Genomic DNA, 21,566 nt, shown 5'->3' with positions numbered 1-21,566 from the left:
TATGAAAACAAAAACACAATTTACATGACTTTTTGTGTCTTTACAGTAAGCTTTGGAGCATGTTTTGTCACTTAAAAATAATCTTTATACTCTGCTGAGTAACTATCGTAAAGACATCAAACAACTCGTTATAGAAAATTAAAAGAAAGTCACACCATATTACTTTCACTAGCAGCAGTGGTGCTAGATATATTAAGGAATGAGCCATTGTTCGGACCTTGTACCGGTTTTCCTTTAATAACTTTTTCTACAAATGCCGGATTGTTTTGCGGTCTTCTAAAGTTTTCTTCCACGTTAAATTTCTAACGAAAATATCACATGCACTGATTTTTAGAGTTCATAGGTTAATCTCAGCCGATTTTTTTGTTAAAAGTGAAATGATCTATTTCTCAAGTAGAGCAGATTAGAGTGTGCTTGGTGCTTCGAGTTAAATTGTTGAAATATACTTGCTGTTAAATTTGGGTTTCTAAGCACTAATGAATTGAAGACGAATCATGAATCAGAGTTAAATTGGTTATGCACACTTAATACGAACCCGATGAAATGATCTTGAACAAACTAGTTTCCATTTGTTCCCACAACGGTTCTTCTAACTTCTGACTTTTGTCTCGGATTGTGTTTCATTACAAATAAGTTTTACTTTCCACTACCTTACGTTTTGTGTTGTAGCTCTTTTTCACAACAAAAAATCTGACGTTTATGTCACTGTAAAAATACTTTCGTCATACGAACATTGTAAAAAAGAAAATGGTTTTCCTAATTTATTCTCTGTAAAATTAACAGAAGCATTGTGATCCTAATAACATTATCATAAATTACGACAGAAATGAAAATATCCATGACCGCATTTGCAAAGTTCGATACATCCAAAAATCATATTCTGTAGTGAATTAGGTTTTCTTCAAATGATGCACAAAAAAGCTAGCACAAGCACCAATCTCTCGAATGCACTCTAATGTATTTTAATAGAATTATCATTTTAAATTGAAATTAAAAAAAATTAATCTGTCGTTAATCAGATTAAAAGAAGAACAAAATATTTCATTGATTTCAATTAGAAATCATATTTCAGTTTCAGTTTCATAGGTACATTTATTGATAAATGATAAAAATCAGTCGAACACGAATTTATCTTTACTGCTTAATTTACTTTACTACATTGGAACGATAAGAACAATGTCATCGTACCATTCCAAGACACTTGTTAGACGACATCTTCATCTGAATCAGGTATCAATGGTATCAACTGGTGTATTAATTAAGAGCAAATAAAATACAATGCATTGACTCTGTAGACGACAGAAAAAATAAAACAGGTTCTTCGTGATGCACAAAACGCCTGAATTTGCTAGAAAGCAAAATAAAAATAAAAATGTCAAGTTTACGCTTAAATTTAGCAATTGAAAAATTTGTTGAAAACATATTTAAACTATTTCGTTTAGCATCAACAATGTAAATGATCCTTTCGATTGTTTATCTGACTTTCAAAAGCATTAGCAATATTAATTGAGAACAAATAAAATACAACGCATTGATTTTGTAGAAGACAGAAAAAATAAAACAAGTCAAGTTTCCGCTTAAATTTAGCAATTGAAAAATTTGTTGAAAACATATTTAAACTATTTCGTTTAGCATCAACAATGTAAATGATCCTTTCGATTGTTTATCTGACTTTCAAAAGCAATCATCGACTAACAAATGACAAATTTTGTTTGTTTACATTCTGACTCAATATTTGTAGCCGAATCTAAGATTTTTCACTATTTCACGTTTCGTCTTCGTCATTAGCAGTTTATGTTGCCCTGCTAATGCCACCTCGCGTGAACCGGCTAAGTAGACAAAGAAAGTAAATGCTATTAGGCAAATCACTTATTTTGTACCAAAGTGCAATGTCTATACTGAAAAGTTACAACTTACTGACCGTAAACATATAGTAATCATTCAGGGGTTTTGGTAACCCCAAGTCATAAATCAAGTAAACCTAGATTTCTGACTGTACGAAGGAAATACTAGTCCTTATTTGCGTTCCCACTTCACCCACAAATCACTTCACTTGATTTTATTCCCAGTATCACGCACACTGTAATGAAAAAATATAATTTTCCAACAAAATGTTGTTGACGTAATGTTCATAATAACATTAAGGTATTTCAAGTTATTGCTTCTTTTTCCTAAGTGACTTCTGTAATAAATCCAATTCACTTGATTTTTGAAGTAAATAATAATCAATAATAAGGGTTACAATCACTTCACTTGGTTTTCACCGTGTAGTGATACCGGTAATAAGAGCCACTGCCAGCGTTATAATTAAGAAATGGGTGAACTTTGTCTAATATCTAGAGCGTTTGTATAAAATGGTTTATTTGCTTTATACTCAGGGCTAACCGGTTAGTGCTAAGCTCAAATGACTATTTATGATTCTCATTTAGGTGTTAACCTAAGTGCTCAGTGGACGGAGCTCTGCCGCGCGACTCCGTGCGATCTGTCAAGTTTCGCTTCGCGTCGCTTTCTCTCTCTGGCTTCACCCTAAGTTTGTGCTCAGAGAACATAACCGTTTTTACTTTTCTTTAAGTTTTGTCTTAGACTCATCAGTGAAGAGCATTATTTGTTTTACGTTTCATCATCGATTCATCAATACATTGGCAGTCTTTGTTGTAAATGCTGATGTGAAGTAAATGCTATTTGTAAACCCTCTTATTTGGCACCTAAGTGCAATGTCTATACTAACTTTTGAATAATTTCTTCAGTACTGATCAAAAGATGTTGGTTTTAGGCATCATATCATGATGCTTGGAATATCATGACGATTGGTAGTAGTACTATAATAATCGAAAGAAAAGGGAAACCAAAGAGAAACTGTCACTTGCAGAAAGAGAACTGTTTATTGGTATTCAGTTAATCTAGTTTGAATTAAATTACTAATCTATTGTAAACTCAAACGTAACAAATTGCACGATCAACCAATAGAAAAACAATCTAGTAGTAAACAAAATATTGTCAGAGTATTAAGAGATAAACATAAATTTAATTGTCGCTTACAAACCCTTCGAACAATTTCAATAGCAAATTTAGAAATACAGTCGCAGTTCACACATACGTAAGTAAAACATAAATCACAACCACCAAATAAGATAGGATCACCAGTGATTACGGATGAAGTGCGTTTGTCGACATTCAATTGTAATTGCAGTCAGATAAGCTATGTAACGTGCAAACAAGAATCAAACATAATGCGTTTTCCAATAACGTGCTACTTTGAGCAAATGTGATACCTAACGTTGTCAATATTGACGTTTTTGTCTAAATGTATAAAATATTCAGTAAACGGACAGCATGGAACCGGCTAAATATACGAATACGGTTACGAGGAAGCGATTATGACGTTACGACGCTAACAAATTCCGATGGTGAAGTGCACAGAACATAGACGAGATGGATTTATTCTTACTTTACGATTAACCAGTAATTTATCTGCTAGTAGGTTTTGATAATGAGAAAAAATCGCTGCAAATCACAAGAAATTCCAACAGCTTTAATCTAGAATGAATAAAACCTGATTTTTGACAACTACTTCAACAACACCCTAAGGCTAGGAAAGGTTAATATTAATTGTAGGAAATTGAGTGTGGATTGGCCAACTGGAGCAGTTCCAACCATCAAATTATCACGCAAATCAACATTTGAAACATAAGCCATAAGAAAAAAGGAGGCCAATAGTATTGAGACGAAAAATATGAAACAAACCTCAGCTTCAGCAACGTTTTGTTGACGCTCTCATTCTACAGTTTTTCAATCGACAGTTTTAAATTCAATGTATACATTTGAGCTTGAAAATCTGCATACGATACAACATTGACTAAAACTAAACAACGATCATAATAGGGTAAATCCTGGTGAGATTTCGCACCGTTTTAAAAATCGATATTACTTCAAAACTACTCACCGAATCAGAACTTAACTAATTGTTATTAAAAGTTGAAGGATCCTAATAGATATTGGTAAATGATGTGACGTTGAAAGATAAAATTTGTTCAAAATATATTTGAAAAAAAAATACTAATACAAGTGAGTTTGTCACACCTTAAAGTTAGAGAGACACCGCACGTAGGGCACGTTACAAAAATGAGGGTTTTTCATTATTTGTGTTATTTAAAGGATATTCGATATTTTTATACAAGATAATTATCATCAAGCAAACGAAAGACAGATTTCTATGTACATGGTCGAAGAGATTGTTCATGAATTAATCATGTTTGAGAAAATAGGAAAACCGAATCCATCTAACTGAGAATTTGATCTGTTTAAACTAACTCAAACTTATATTTTAGATTTCTTAATTGGTAATGACTAGCACAACTTTGAATACGGATGAAAATAATCAAATTTTTTAATTAAAATCAAACAATTTTAATTTTGAAACATTATGAGTATACGATTTGAAATAAAATTAATATGTACATTCGGGTCAACTTTAGTCATTGGTTTAGAACAATTTTAAACGTTGATTCAATAAAAATACAAGTTTGAATTTCAACCGTATGATTAGTTGTTTCAAACTAGGCTCATTCTTATGTGTACCGATGCGGTGTGTCACCCGGTTTTACCCTAAATGTAAAAGCTACTAGTTCTGTATCAAATTTTCATTACGACCTAAGTACAAAAAATAGATTATCTTTTTTTACTGTCTCTTTAAATTATTACGGAATATTCCTGCATTTTTCGATAATGTCATCACGACTAGTTATTATCTCTGCAAAAAGTTAGGGAGAATTTTGATAAGAGTACCGAAATAATTAAAAAAAAGTAAATAAAGAGAATCTGTCATTTGCACTCAGGTCGTAATGAAAATTCTATACAGAATCTATATAAATTCTCAAATGTGCTCGTCACAAATAAATCTAGTTTCACGATAGACTCACAAACATAGAAACAATGCAATTATACAAAGTATTATAATTAAATTTTGGTAAAAATCGATGCAATCTTAAATTGTAGTTTCTATTTTAGTTACAATATTCTACTCGGTAGAGAAAGAATGTGAAAGACCACAGTACTCAAGTCTTGATGCATATTAGTGAAGGTCCTATCTGCGAACGACAGTTGCTCTCTGTTGACTTTCTCTTTATATTATTACGACTCATTGCTGTATTTTTCTAAATTTCTTCAGTGCAGATCGAAAGTTGATATTGTTAGTCATTATTCTATGCGAACAGTTATAGGAAAAGATTGCCGAAAGCACCGTAATAATTGATAGAGATATTAAGCAAAGAAAAACTATTATTTTCAAGTATATCTTTTTCTAATGATCACAGACTAGAGTAACTTTCTGTAATTATACTATTGATAACAGTCATAGGCAAGAAATCGCTTTTCATTTACTGTTCAAATGATTCGCTATTAAGTAATAAGTGGATTTTTCTCCCATTTTTTTTTTCTAAACAAGTAGTTGTACATTTTTTTCTGTATCTAAAATCAATCAACTGCAAATGATATACTGACGGGTCTAATCAAATCATGTTATTAGTTCATAAACCTCAACATTTTATTAACGTAAACTTAAATAATAACAAATCTATTATGCAAACATGATATTCAGCGCTCAAAATTTCCGAACAAATTATTTTTGATAAACGTTTTTTGTGAACATAATAAACTCAATCAAGTGCGCATCAAAACTCATCCAGTGACTCGTAGAAAAAATCTAGATTGTTTAAAAAAAATAGTTGTTTCAAACCAATACATAGTAGTTCAATCCGCAATCTGTTTGTTTCAGCCAAGTAATCGTAGATTCTAACCAGAACGTGGTTGGTTCAAACTGCAGCTTAGTTTTTCAAAAAAAAAAAACATTTGTTGAATCAAACCAGAAATTTTAATCTCACACCATTAACAAAAAAAAAACGTTCGGATTATTCAGAATTTATTTGTTTCAATTTTTTTCTACGTTCAGAAAGCATATATGTAGGCAAACGTTGTTAAATTTCTCGATTAATTTTTCAAATAGCCGTTTAAGCAAGGAGCAGTTTCTCCTTGTTTGCTTTCTCTTTCGATTAATGGGACGCAATTATGAAGGTTTACATGAATTCTAAAATTCTGTTTAAAATTGAAGGTTTCGGGGATCATTTTATAAAAAGAATTGGGTCTTTTCTATAAATATTTGAATAAATTATAAAGTACCTATTTTTTAACAAACAACTTAATAACCAAAAATTTTGCAAAGTAAATATATAAATATTTCCATTCGTATGGAAATTGATCAACACCGAAAATTTTTCCTGGATTGCGCCTGGTCCATGAATTATTTTTAGGAGTACCCTCGATAGCTCATTTAACCTTGTTAAAAAAACAATTCGGTAGTAATAACGTGTAAATTCCGAAGGCTTGGTGAGGTACTCAATATTTTCAGTGCGGGGCATGTGTGCCCGCTAAATGGGGCATAGCCGGCAGCCTAAGATTATTTAAATATCCTTCGTCGTTTAATTATAATCACCACTGTACTGATTTATTTGACACAGTCAATGAAATTGATATTTGTTATTGATATTCAATATAGGAAAAAAACATGCCTTTTCCATCAAAAATGTAAAACAATTTCCAATAGTACACATAATAAATTACTAAATAAATCAATTATCGTTATTCAGTTTTAAGCAAATATTCAACTAAAAAATATAGGAATGATCTGGCGTTATATTGAAACCATAACAAGTCGAGAATAATTATAAAAATTCTTATTATGTAAGATCCTGTTCTTATATTATCTGTGTTCTTATGACGCGATCTGGTTTGTTTTGATTTTACGAGTAAATAAATAAGTAAAAACAGAAATAATACAAAATTAGATCGTGGATAGTCAATGAACAAAATCATCTTTTTGTATTGTAAATACGTGTTCTTCCCCACCTTACCATATGCCTTGTATAACATATAAAGTCTCTAACAGAATTCAATCACTTCTATTTCATTTGAAAAAAGCAAATAACTATCGTTATTTTATAAAGAACTCCTGTCCAATCATTGTTCTAGGATCCTTCTGAACCGTTCGCGAATGGATTTCTCATCTTTAGTTAAGACAGTGAAATGCAAACTAGATACAGGCTAACTGTACCCAAATTTTCACTTGCGTTCTATCAGTTAACGTGATTTTAGCTATTTTTGTTGAATAAATTAGCCCGAAGGGTATGGATTATGGTTTATATAAATCTGAATGCGCGCCACACATCTATGATCTTGAGTAAAGAGACTAAACCTTTGATTGTATATCCAATCCAGTGCTATGACTTAGTTCATAGGATGTGATAATAATTACGTACAATTATATATGTAATTCAAGATAGCATAATAATAAGGTGGTGTTAAAAGTGCGGCTTCCCACAAGGTTCGATGAAATACTGAGTGGTACATTATTACAAAAACTATGTTGTTAGATGCAAATTTATTTTAAAAGTTCGAATCGTCAGTGAATTTGAAGACTACTTATAATAACAAGCGAATACAACAGTTCGACATATGTTCGTACAATTTTGTAGAAACAATAAAATATTCGTTGACTAAAGAAACATTTTACATTGAATAAATCCTGTGAGTCATTGAAAATGTATTATTTGTGTAAGAATTAAAGAAGTAAATTATGATAAACCAAATCGTTTAGTGTAGAGCCAAAGGAACCCATGTTTCATGTATCGTATGTAATTTGGTAAGAAACAATATCGCAAATGTCACATTATGATGATAAGAATTTAATAGATTGGAAATTCTAAAAATAAAGTACAAGTAGACATAAGCATTAGAAAAAACTTACTTTTTAAATGTACAGATTTCGTGGTTATCGTAGTTGCAACAAGTTCAATTACTCTTAGAGATTCTTAGATTGTAAGCTTAATCTAATCGATTCAATCACGCAATTGTGCATGTCAAATGTGTACAAGTGAAATTAATAGAAAAATCAAGACACACAAAAATGAACGTAACTACAGTGTATTCGTGGATTCCAACAGATTGTTACCACACAAATAAAAACATAGCACTGAATGAAAATAATCGCGAACGAAATTACAGCAAAGATTGGTGATGATTAATAGTGCTTTATTTAAAAATTTAGGAATTACACAGTAGCTTTACAACAGTGTTGCAACAATGAGCACACCAAGTGTCCCTTTTTCGCATTGCCTAAATTTGTAGTGGTCATCATACCTATGGGATGGCAACAGAAAACAACTGTCTAAATTATCATATGAATCCAAAAATCGGGGAAAAAACGGAAAATTTAGGGCAAAACCGGGGAAAATAGTAATAGCACAAATATGAGTAACAATTTTCAGCATCATGTTTTTTTTATTCAACAAATGAAAAGTCGGAAGCAACGCCCAATTTTGCGTTTGAGCAAGAAGTTCAGCAAAATTGTTGAAACAACTTATTGTCCCATACAGGTTCAATGTTGAACATTCTATTGGAAATTGGACCAACACCCCATGTCTCATCGAACGATTTTTAAGGGTTTAAAGGCAGTTTTAAATCAATCAGAAAGCATCAGAGCTTTCCTTTAACTTTACTATTAATTGCCCTAGTTTCAGCATAATTTGTCTCAGTAATTTTCATCTTGAGACAATACTTGTGTTTTGCTTATATTTATGTGAGATATTCGCCCTTATTGTGAATAACGACGTATTGATTTTTCGATCGAATGTGGTTCGATCGAATCATAGATACCTTTGATTTTGCTAGCGTTATGGGGAATACAAATGAAATACGAGGGAAAAAACGATACGACGTTATTCAGAATAAGGGCGATCGAACTCAACAGGACTCACAAAATTGAACAAAACAAAATTGCAGGGAGTATTCAATTTCCTTCTTTGAGAGCAGAAACTGGTTTTAAAGCTGAAAAGAACCGTAGATTTTTTTAAATATGGTTCAATTCAGTGATTCAGTTTAATTCAGTGATGTTGTGTTCAACTATGGATTTCATAGTAGGATAACAATAATGTTGATATTGCTGCCGACGAAGGAACATTTGATGATGGGAGAATTAAATTTAGTTTGAGCTTTAGGAACCGAAAGACTCCTAACTTATATAATGTAATGATTTAAACAATCTATTGCAGATCGATATCAGCCGAATTTCCCAAAACAATTTCAGCGTTCATACTGTTTCTGGTATGAGATCTGTATTCTTGACGATTAGTTCTAAGATGGTAGAATACAGAACTAGTTGAATAACTTTATGTGAAATGTTTGTGATGATTTGTCTGTTTGAATAATGTAACATTATTCCGCTAGATCCAAATGAATTGTAAAAGGATTTCTCATAGAAGATAAACTAGTTGGGCTATTAGGAAATAACACTGGTTAGAAATCAGCGAAGAATTCTTCATGAAGAACTTGTACTTTCTGATTATTTTTCTGGTCACGAGAGATACTAAGCATTAGAAACCCATTAAGAAAAAAAAGATCGACCTCTTATGCGTTTTTGGAAATTTCATTTGATTAATTTGCTCACAAACGCGAGCAAGCGACTACTAATCTCTCATCCTTCAAGATGTTTGTGACGGATGTTATGTCCTGCGGTTTACAAACTGACGTTACCTACACATACCTTTCCACTGCATTTGACAAAACTAACCACTACATTACAGTCGCTAGTTTGAACAGATTGGGCTTTGGTTCTAACATGCTGCATTGAATTCGTTCATACCGCAATAATCGCCGATTAGCAATCAATATAAATAACTATATTCAGAGTTTATAGCTCCATCTGAGATTCCACAAGGAAAGGTCTTGGACATGTGATCTTCCTCCTGTACTTCAACGATGTGAATCTTTCTTTGTAATGTCCACGCTTAGTTTTCGCTGACGATCTCAAGTTATTCTAAATAGTTCGAAACAACAAGGATGTCGTTTTTCTTCAACACCAACCTGAAATTTTTTCAAAGTGATGTAAGATAAACGTTGACAAATGCTCAATTATCACGTTCACACGCCTTATTCATACAACGCTCGAGTAGTGCTCTTCGATGTGGAACCCGTATTAATTTAACGGCGCCCACCAAATAGAATCAGTACAGCGCCGATTTGTTCGATTTAGTTCGACAGCTACCTTGGCATTCGACGTGATTTATCCCGTGCTACGAAGATCGAAACTCGAATCAGTTTCGAACCTGATTCATGTTTTCTCAAGCGAAAACAATATAAGTTTGTGAAAATCGTCGAGAAAATCGAGAGTATATTTTTGTTACATACATACACACATGCATACACACATCCAGAGAGACATTTTGAGATCTCGGTAGAGATTTAGATAAAGTGGAGCCAACTGAATTTCCAAATTAGTTTAAAAAAAAACGCAGGACTTAAATTTGTATGTCGATGTAATGATCAAAAATTAGCTAATGATTTTTTGCAGTTTTTAACCAGTTCTTCTACAGCCAAAGGAATTTTGAAACAATAGAAAATATTGACTGCTTGCTTGGAAGCTATGTTCAGGCGGAATTCGTGTCACTATCTGGTGATACGAAAGGTTTTCATGTAAAGGACCATACAATTGAAAGCACACCGTCATGATGGCTTGTTATATAATCAATCGATCTACTCAATATAACAGTTACAGAATTGCTGGATATCTCGCAAGGTGGCCAATGGAACGATTTTTTTTTATGAAAAAGTCACTGAACACGAAAGAGTCGAGAGGCAAATAAATTGCTTGCAGCAGGTATTCGTCTGAACAAAAAGAATAACAAATTGGAAACAACCGATAAAAATCAACATCGACTCGCGAAGCAAGTAGTACACGTTGACACGTATGCTTTCATATCTCGTTTGAGACACTATAAGTCTCTTACGGTCGGAACGGCAGAAACAAAACCAATATGGTGTTGTGAAAAACAAGACTAAATCGAAATAAGTAAACCTAACCTAACGAACAAAAATAAAAAAAAAACAAATGTTTTCAACTACAAAAGCGACACCGAATCAATGGTCGAAGGCGAGAGTGGTGGACCATTAGCCTACTCTAATTTTCCTAATAGCAGCGAGAGCAGCTCTCGTTCAAAGAAAAGGGAAACAACCCTTATACAAAAACATGTATGTTTTTAAATATGAAGAATCGACCTCGTTAAGAGCAAAGTCCCGGCATTACATTCCTTTGTGAAATTTGATCTTTTAGTTTCAACAGACTTCACAGTCGATTCTTAACGTACAGAATCATTGCATGGCTAGTACTACGATGCTACTGACGCTGAGAATCCTTCCAGGTCGGAACTCGGACATACGACAACTGGCTTGTAAGACCAGCGCCCTATGCATTGAATCGCCCCCGGCCTCGAGTACTGCGATTGAGTCGGATTAAAAAGATTTATAAAAAAGTAACACATGCGGATAGTAGGATGCTAACTGTACAAGAAAAAATGACGATTTTGGTTATGATCAGTGGTCTTTTTGATATGCAATTGCCGCTGAAATTCTGAAGGATTTACGAGCTGTAGAATTAATTTCTTACCGAAACATGCGGTTGTCACATGACCGAGGATAATTGTTCCAAAAACACGTTTGCAAATAGTTCTCCGGAGTTCGATTTATCAGACAGCAGAATATTTTTTCATCATAATCATGCCAAACATCAAAGAGAAATCCAACGTAGAGGAGCAACTATGAATCATAAATAATCTGGATCAATTTCGTAGACGCAACTTGTGGATTGCTTATCTGCTTGTGAGGTAAAGCCTTCGTTCAAAAGTATAAATTAACTTATGAAGAAAATACATTGCAACTTATGGACAAATAAGCTTGAGTAGAACGTTCGTCGTGCACTGGAGATTTGTGCACCAACACTGAATTTTGGATAAGACACGGCATGGATGAATGTAAATCAATCACTGTAACATTACCAGACCAATATTAATGTAAATGTAAATCAGAACAGAATTGCTTTTCCCCGTATATTTGTGAATACGAATTCAGTAAATTTTCAATAACGTTTAAACTACAATTTCATAAATTGTGAGCTTCGTATAAATCAGAACAAATAGACTCAAATGACCGTTCGCCATGAAGTTAGGAGATCTGTACATTGCCATTAATTTATTGTCATCATTTTCTCGAGTACACCGAGACCGTATGATATTTTGCCACAAGAATATCGTATACGAATCATAAGACCACCTTAAGAAGTCACGAAAATTGGAATTCCAATAAAAAGCCTCATGAAATTCAAACGAATGTACAATCTGCAACAACCTGTTCAAGGTTCGAATCTACGTACACACTTTTTTTTTGTTGAATCTCAACAAAATAATTGCCGAGATTTACACCTCCGAGTACTTGGTAATCATCTTGGCGAAAATAAAATGGCGGAGTCCCGGCTATCTCAAATTTTATGCATTATTGGGCCTTCAGCAATTGAAAGTAAATAAGGAATTCATTTTTTTTTATTGTGAACATTCAATTAGAAATTAAGATTTCTTTTTTTTCCGTTTGAACATATAAAAAATATACATTACAATAATTCTGTTTCGAGGATGTACAATTGTGAAATTCGTACTACACGCCGATTGTCGAATATGTTGGTTGACATGACGTTGAAGTTCTTCGACATATCCTATAATGACTTCTCGATAGTGAAAGCAGGATCTGGAAGGAACCTTCTCTAAATAATTATTAATTTCCAGTCATTACACTTACTGGATAGACTAGATTCTCATGTCTTCTTTTCGGACTAATTCAATTTTTTCTCATGACCATCGGTGATTGTCTCCGAAATACTTCGTCAGAAAATAACTTCGTTGTGCCAAGTGAAAATTTAAAACGTTAATGACAGTTTCCGATGAACGTGCATCGATTTTCTGAAACCCGCATTTCAGTCGTAATTATTTTTTTTTTTTCAAGAAATTTCCGAGAGCCACCGTAGAATGTGCAGAAAATCAGACTTTCCTCTGCATTCCAAGGAACTGAAAAGTAGAGCCAATGCCGATATAGATTGAAACGTTCTGTTATGAACCTGGTATCACCGGCTTGCTAGTTTAACAAACAAAGTTCCTCGGGCAAGTTATCTCTAGATAAAGAAGTAACTCCTCCGAGAGTTATTTTTCTTGCGAAACCGCTTATTTTGGTTTTCGGAGAGATCTAGTCTCTTTACTTCGCCTTCGCACTGTTTTTCATCAGTGGAAAACGAAGAAATGAAGCTTCTTTTTGCACGGATAGAGAGGTCGACTACACTCACGACTGTTTTTTTAAATAGGTCGAATGCCTTTTTGGCATGCACTTTCTTCACATGATTGTAACTCGGTAACCGAATTATACCAAAATGGTGCCGAAGAAGAAGTTGTAGAAAATCAATTAGACAATAAAATTAAAAATACGCATCTGATAAACTAAAAGTTTATCATGACAAGATATTACTAAACTTTTGGCAACCCCATGGAATAAACAAATCTGGAAAATGATCTTGTGCTATTCGTTTCTTAATATTTTTCTTAAGATGTGAAACGATTTCAATTATATATCCAGTGAATTTCTGTGCAAATCCTTCGTTTTGCCATTCCGAGTGACTATACAATCACTGTGAAAACGTGACTTTTCAACCGAGGCCTGTAAGGCCAAATGTGATATACCATTCGATTCATCTAGATGAACTGAGCAAATGTCTGTGTGTGACAAATATTGTCATTCACTTTTTTCGAAAAGGTTTAAACCGATTTTCACAAAATTAAAAATGAAATGAAAGGTTTAACGGTCCCATACAAAGTTCCTGAGTTTCATTTGGATCTGAACTCCGGTTCCGGAATTACATGATGAAGTGCACAAAAAATGTGAAAATAATGTCACTCACTTTTCTCGGAGATGGCTGAACCGATTTTCACAAACAGATTCAAATGAAAAGTCTTAATGTCCCATACAAAGCTCTTGAATTTCATTTAGATCCGACTTCCGATTTCGGAATGACAGGGTGCACCAAAAAGATGAAAATAATGTCAATAGCTACGTTCAAGGATGGCACAACCGATTTTTACTATCTTAGATCAAACTGAGAGGTGTTCAGATACCATACGAATATCCCGGTTATCCTTAATGTAATATACAAGAGGTAATGAATAATATTAGAAAGCCATCATTACACCACTAGGTAGATTGAAACAGTTTTTACAATCTTACCCTAAAACTGATCGAAACTGAATTGAATAACTTTCAAAGCTATGGTCTCTAGTTTATGAGAGCAAAATGATCCAAATTAGGTATGACAAAATGCCTAGAAATTCACATGCTATAATTTAATGCTATAAAATTAATGAATAATAGAGAACAAATAAATTTATTAAAGAAAACGCTTTTTGGGGGGAACATTTTAACACATTGTTTTGATGTATTTTGACCCATTGTCGAAGATCATCTGTATTTGATCCAGATTATTTGTATTTGATCCACGCTCTATGTTCATATACATGTGACTTCGCGTAATGTAATATGTAGGGGAAATTGTAACCTTCAGTTACAAACGCATATATATATATATATATATATATATATATATATATATATATATATATATATATATATATATATATATATATATATGTATATATATATATATATATATATATATATATATATATATATATATATATATATATATATATATATATATATATATATATATATATATATATATATATATATATATATATATATATATATATATATATATATATATATATATATATATATATGTATATATATATATATATATATATATATATGAAAAATGATGAAAAAATAATATGTGAAATAAAATGCAATTGTTTTTGAGTTAAGATCGAAATACAAATGAATAAAAAAAAACATTTCACTCAATCTGACGCTGCGGTAGAAGTGCTTGCATGACCTTCCCCCGCAGGTCACTGATAGACACATTCGAAAAGATATGTTACAGATATGTACAGAGAGATGCTGTCGTGTTAGGAACGCGAATAACAATGTCCCGAGTGAGCATAAACAGTATTCATCAACTAGAGCATCAAATGCGAACATTTTTGAACAAGGCAAATCCGTTACAATCAGCACCGTTTTCTACATTCTAAACCGTCCTAAAGAGACAAAAATGACGCAGAACGTCATCTCTCACAACACCAAAAACGAATAACAAAAGCAACAATGAAAAAATGGACGAAGATGCGATTCGTTAACCAACTGTACTCTCAAAGCCTTACTAGATAGTAATGAGAATGCTTCTCCCCATAGAACAAGGGTCACAGCGAGATAAAGTTAAAAATGTTACAATATTTGGTCATGTCTTGCAATGTAATATTATATGCCAGATCTGTTTATCTTTTATGGTATTAAGTCGTATTAAATAAATAAGGTAACTGCTCCCTATTTCATCTGAGCTCCTAATTCCATCTCATCCCTTCATCTCATTACTTTGAACATGAATCATACCTTTCAACTAACCTGAACCAAACTGTGTAATGTTTTAAAATGTTTATTTAAGTTTTCTTCACACTTTCTCATTAAAAAAATTGTTTTAAATACTTCAGCGATCGTTTTTTTTCTATTAAAAAATGAATTCACTTTCTAATGTAGGAAACATTTTCGTCCCACAGTTCGTCATGTTTCTGAATATTTACTAATTGATTCTTCGCAAAACATTATCACTATTTCACATAATTACACCACTGTTCAAGGTTGGATGACTTCATAATCAGTAATGTTCACTTTTCACCTGTTTAATTAACGATTAAAAAATTCTAAAATTATCCGCTAGACAATGAAAATTTTCAAAAATAAGAGATGAAAGTTTGCACTTAATTTTGAATTAAATTGGATTCACCGTGCATCTAATATATTCATATTTATAAAAAGGCCAATTCAGATTAACCTTAGAGTAAAATTTTCCAATGTAAAACGAAAGGAAAACGACCCAATAATTTTTAAAAGTCAAATTGATTCCAACTTTGTTCAAAAAATATCGTGTGTTCTCTCACAGTTGGCATTAGGCCCTTCAAAGAAGAATTGTTACAGATGTTGCAACATCTGGAATTCCGCAGGGGAGCCATCTCGGCCCTTTGATCTTCTTGCTTTACTTTAACGACGTTAATTTTTCTCTGGAAGGACCGCGCATATCTTTTGCAGATGACCTCAAGATCTACCGTGCTATTCGCACCTTAGAGGATGCGACGTTTCTTCAGCGACAATTGGCAATCTTTTCGGATTGGTGCAAATTGAATCACATGACCGTTAATCCAGAAAAATGTTCGATCATAACGTTTACGAGAAAAAAAGTGCCTTTGAAATTCGAATACTTCATTGAGCGATTCATGATTGGTAGATCGACGTGCATCAAGGACCTCGGCGTTTTTCTTGACGAGCAGTTAACATTCAGGCAACACACCAACTACATTGTGGCTAAAGCTTCTCGCTGCCTTGGATTCGTGATGAGAATGGCTAAGCATTTTACGGATGTTTACTGCTTGAAATCCCTATACTGTTCACTCGTTCGCTCTACTCTGGAATATTGTTCAGCTGTTTGGAACCCTCACTACCTCAATGGCGTTAATAGAATCGAGTCGATTCAACGTAGATTCGTTCGATTCGCTCTTCGCCGTTTACCTTGGACCAATCCTCATCAACTACCGAGCTATGAAAGTCGCGGATTGCTAATCGGTCTAGACACACTGCAAGTAAGACGGGAGCTATCGCGTGCTTTAATGATAGCAGACGCTTTGACTGATAGAATCGACTGCCCCACTTTGCTCCGTGAAATCAACATCAATGTTCGTCCTCGAGCTCTCCGCAATAACGCTTTTCTTCGACTTCCTTTACGCCGCACTAACTACGGGATAAACGGTGCGATTATCGGCTTACAACGGTCATTCAATCGAGTGTCATCTGAGTTCGACTTCAATCTTTCACGGCATAAAACAAGGACCAAATTCTTACATAGTATTAGAATTAATCATTAGGACCACATCGTGTCTGTTGATTTTACAATAAATAAATAAATAAATAAATCTTGAACCTGAGAGAGTAGTAGTGCAATATTTTCTTTTGATTACTATCGCAATTGCTAAATAATAAGCAGGGCTTGTATTGTGAATCCTCAAACGAACGAAGCAATAAAAAAACATCTGCTGTGAACACTTTGCTTGACATAGCTGAATGAGAGACCTATATTAGAGAGAAACTGAATGCGTGGGAGTATATGCAACTGAGCAGATCAATTCCCTTGCCTATAGTAAATTGCCTGTCAACCTCGGCGAATGACAGTAAGGTTGAAACCGAGGGTAAATAAAGCAACATAATAATAATAATAATAAATTGCCTGTGCTCTCAGTCTCAGTTAACACATGAACTAAGTAATCCATGGCAATGTAATGAAATGTAGGATTCGCTCTCGGTAGTATTGTACGAGAAAGAAGGCCTTGCTTCACGGCGTGCTAAATGACGCGAAGCAAAGTCAAATAGGCAATGCTTACGGTGTTTTCACAGTGTAGGTTTACAGAAATCATTTTTGAACATAATGTTCGCATTCTAAGACCAAATTTGATCACATTTCAAACATACTTTAAACATTTTATAGCAGAAATTTTGCATTTGATCCCATTTTCAGAACGATCAATTTGTTTCTTGGAAGTTTAAACTGTGTACATATCCTAGAAACATTAAAAGCAATGTTCTTTAAATTAATATTCATCGGAACTAAAAGTTATGAATCTAGTTTCTTCATAGGCATCTTCAATATGAGAACCATTCATCAAATGCTAACCTCGTGAAGCATAGGTCTCAGATAGAGGGCATATTCATGAACTAATGATCGAACGAAGCAGCGAACTTGCTTGGGTTACGCTGTGAATTCTACCTGACATACGAATGTGTGTAAATAGCACAGATGGTGAAACCCTTTTGTTAATATTCGTTGCTTCAATTTGTGTCCGGGTTGGCGGTTCAATGCATAGGGCGCTGGTCTTACAAGCCAGTTGTCGTATGTTCGAGTCCCGACCTGGAAGGATTCTTAGTGTCAGTAGGATCCATTGTACTAGCCATGCAATGATTCTGTACACTAAGCATCGGCTAGTGATTTTAGTGTCTAAACCAGGTTTTTGAGGCAACGTGTAGTAATAGAAATTTTCTGGACTCCCGATGAGTGAATATGTGTAGGTGAAACTGCCCAGCGGTAATGGAAATTATCGGAGTGATATACTGCCGTTCCACGCGTGATTGTCCCATATATTGGAAGTCCCATAGAATGTATGACAATTAGGCGTCGAGCAGCAGTTTTCAAGTTAATAAATTTTTAGTAATATCATAGGTATCCTAATTAGTGGCTGTAGACTGAATGATCCACGTAGAAGTGATAAACAGAACGTAGAATGTGTACTACATTAGACATTATTTTTATTCTATGGTTAAGTTAATTTTAACGGACTCTATCTGTCACCAAGCACAACATATTCAGCAAAGACGGAGGAAGCTCGGTCGCTCTAGAAACCACTGAAACCACTTCTATCATAAATAGTATGAAAAACGTTTTTCCCTCAACAGTGATTTTTGCGACAGAACCTTCATCAGATAAATTTCTACCTTATTCATAGCCGCTTTTTGTATTTTCCTTTCTCTACCGTAGGTCGACGGCAAGCTGCTATGTTGGCTGTGCACGCTGTCCTACCGTCGTGCGCTGACCAAGGCCCGTCAAGTGGAGAGTGACCGCCGACGTGCTAAGAAGCGTGGCGCCGAATCTGGTCCGCCATCGAGTCAGCAGATTCAGATATCCGGAGCTCAGGGAGCCGGTTCCGGAAGCGGCGGCGGTGGCAGCGGCAATGTTCCTCTGGTAGCGAGCGGAAATTCCAGCAGCCGTGGTGGAGATCGTGGTCAATCGGACAAGAGCAACAGCAGTAGCGCGAACAATCGTGGAATTTCCAGCTTGCCACCACTGGGGGATCTGAATATGAGTTTGGGCCCACCGGAAATGCCTGACAATGCGTCTTCGGTAGGATCGGCAGCGGCAAGTGTAGGTGCCAGTGGCGGGCTGGATCGTCCGGACAATGCCCGGAATGACAGCAGTCGACACAGTAAGAAAGCTCGCACCGATCATATCAAGTCGATGGTTCCGGAAATTCCGGAAAAGGTGGTCAAAAGTGCCAACAGCGGATATGTCGATCCCCATAGCACGGATCACGTTATCGCAATGACCCAACTCAAAGAAACTATAGCCACTTTACAGAGAAAACTGAAACAAAAGGATGGAGTTATTTTGGAAAAAGAAAAAGAGGTGAACTTTTTCCGAACGTTTTATGTTAGAACATATATTTAAATTTAATTTTGTTTTCTCAAAAATAGATCAGCGCATGGAAAGGAAAGCATCTATACTTGGAACAGGACTTGATGAGAAAATACAAGGACATGGAGAAGAACTACGAGTTCAAAGTGGACGTGTTGAACAAGAAATTGAAATCACAGCTGCTTGAAATTGCTTCACTGTCCAAAGCAGCCAAGGATGCAGCAGATAAGAAGAAGAAACCCATTGGCTTTTTGGCAACCACAAAGCTTCACAAGTTGAAATCAGAAGCAAAGGAAAAAGAGCGCGACAAGGTCGCAAGTCGCAACCGCATTGCCGACGATGACGACGAGGAAGACGATAAAGAAGACAAGGAAAGCGACAAGGCTTCCGAGAAAGGAGGTTCTGGAAGAAATACTCCTAAAGAAATCGGAAAGGACAGCCCGCGTGACGTTGATTCTGGAAAGGAAAGTCCTCGTGATTCTGATAAGGAAGATGACAAAGAGGAACAAGTAACGAAAAAGACAGCTAAGGACAGCGAAGCAGCTGAAGAGAAGGAAGATGAACAGAGTAAGAGTAACGGTTCTGCTAAAATCGGAACTGATTCAGACAAGGAAAATGATGATAGAAAGGACGAAGAAAAGGAATCGGAGAAAAACCAAGAAAAAGATCAGAACTCCGAACAAGGTTCTGACAAAGGATCACGACGAACCTCTGAGCATGGTTCTGAGAAGGGATCAGACAATGAATCCGATAAAGAATCCGATCGCGAGTCGGATAAGGATTCAAACCGCGGTTCTGTGAAAGGATCTGATCGTGGATCGGATAAAGGATCGAATCGTGGCTCAGACAAAGGGTCTGATAACGATTCCGATAAAGGATCAGAACATGGTTCAGATAAAGCATCAGATCGCGGGTCGGATAAAGGATCTGATCATGGGTCGGATAAGGGCTCGGATCATGGATCCGATCGTGAATCAGATCATGGATCCGACAAAGGATCAGATCACGGTTCCGACAAAGGATCCGAACACGGCTCTGACAAAGGATCAGATCGCGGATCCGACAAGGGATCAGATCACGGATCCGATAAGGAAAGTGATAATGAATCAGAAGACCGTTCAGCTAAAGGTAGCGATAAGGATAGTGGATCCGACAGCGGTTCCGATCGTGATAGCGATCGTGATTCAGATTGAGAAAAAAACACCAATACACAGTAATCGGAGAACCGTTCTATCCCAAGACGTTCAATAAATGTGTTATTCTCATACATCAGTTTAACATAAAACCTAGACATTTAAGCAATTGTTGTTCATTTCTTGTATGTCTGTTGCAAGTCCAATGGCTATCAACTACTTTGCTCTTAATTCTGTTCATGCATATGTACTAGGTTTTAATTAGAAGCAAAACTAGACATAGATGTTTATAGGATAAAACTACAATAGGTTTGTTTGAAACTACATGTGAATTTTAATCATCATCGCCAACAGCAGACGGGTGCAGAAACAAAAAAAAACTTCCCAGCATAAAAAGAGCTCAAACATTCACCGGTACCACCTCATCAGCAGTGATTGTCTAAAATGTCATTGCATGTTGAGCAACTATTTTGTTCTCCAATTTTTTTTAAATTGTGTGGTTAAAACAATATTTGCGATGGAGTTTTCCCCCCAATTTCAGTTATCGATAATTTATCATCAACTTCGATTAGAACAGTAAGAAATATAAATAAAAACAGAACATTGTAATGAGAGAAATACTTAAAATATGAATAAATAAGTGCTGGAAAAACGCTCAATTTTCCTTAACATACAATATCACATCCAAGACTTTTGTTTGTGAACATATTGATGGAAAGTTAACTATTAAATGATCGTTGGGTTTGAGATTAGAGATCTCAGGGTGCGGACCTCCGATTGGTGGATGTGGGAGAATCAATTTACGCTTTTTAATTGAACCAAACTAGACCATTACTGGGATCGATTTTTTGTGATTATTGCTGGCTTCTGATGAAACTCCGACTAGAAGGCAGCTACGTACCAGAAATCGACACAGTATTGTTTGGTTTTCGATCAAAAATCAAAGGATCACAATGCGATTTAAGGCATTTTCTTCCGAAGCGTAGGCTGAAAATTGCAAATTGAAATGAATATCGCGGACCACATCATCGAAAAGCCCCACATGTAGTAGTTTGTAAGTATGATAAATGTTAATATCATTGTCATCTCTCTTAGGTTGCATTGGTACCTTAGCAGACATTCGTTTAAATTCATTCTGTTCCATTCAAATAATTCACTAATTCACCATTAAT

The 21,566-nt window shown here is 34.8% G+C and overlaps 1 protein-coding gene across 2 annotated transcripts in view; it reads left to right on the top strand.

The window, feature by feature from the left end:
* LOC131434633 (serine-aspartate repeat-containing protein F) overlaps positions 1–21,040 on the top strand; it is a 40,742-nt gene extending 19,702 nt beyond the window's left edge. For both annotated transcript variants that reach the window (XM_058601559.1, XM_058601560.1), the window contains 2 exons: positions 18,608–19,252; positions 19,321–21,040. In XM_058601559.1, coding sequence (XP_058457542.1) covers positions 18,608–19,252; positions 19,321–20,454 — 1,779 coding nt within the window. In that variant the 3' untranslated portion in view covers positions 20,455–21,040. The remainder of the gene's footprint in view (positions 1–18,607; positions 19,253–19,320) is intronic.
* The last annotated feature ends 526 nt before the right edge of the window (positions 21,041–21,566 follow it).

This window comes from Malaya genurostris, chromosome 3 (genome assembly GCF_030247185.1).
Source record: "Malaya genurostris strain Urasoe2022 chromosome 3, Malgen_1.1, whole genome shotgun sequence".
Classification (NCBI taxonomy): Eukaryota; Metazoa; Arthropoda; class Insecta; order Diptera; family Culicidae; genus Malaya; species Malaya genurostris.
Note: the sequence above shows the minus strand (reverse complement) of the source record. Positions and strands in the feature narration are given on the sequence as shown.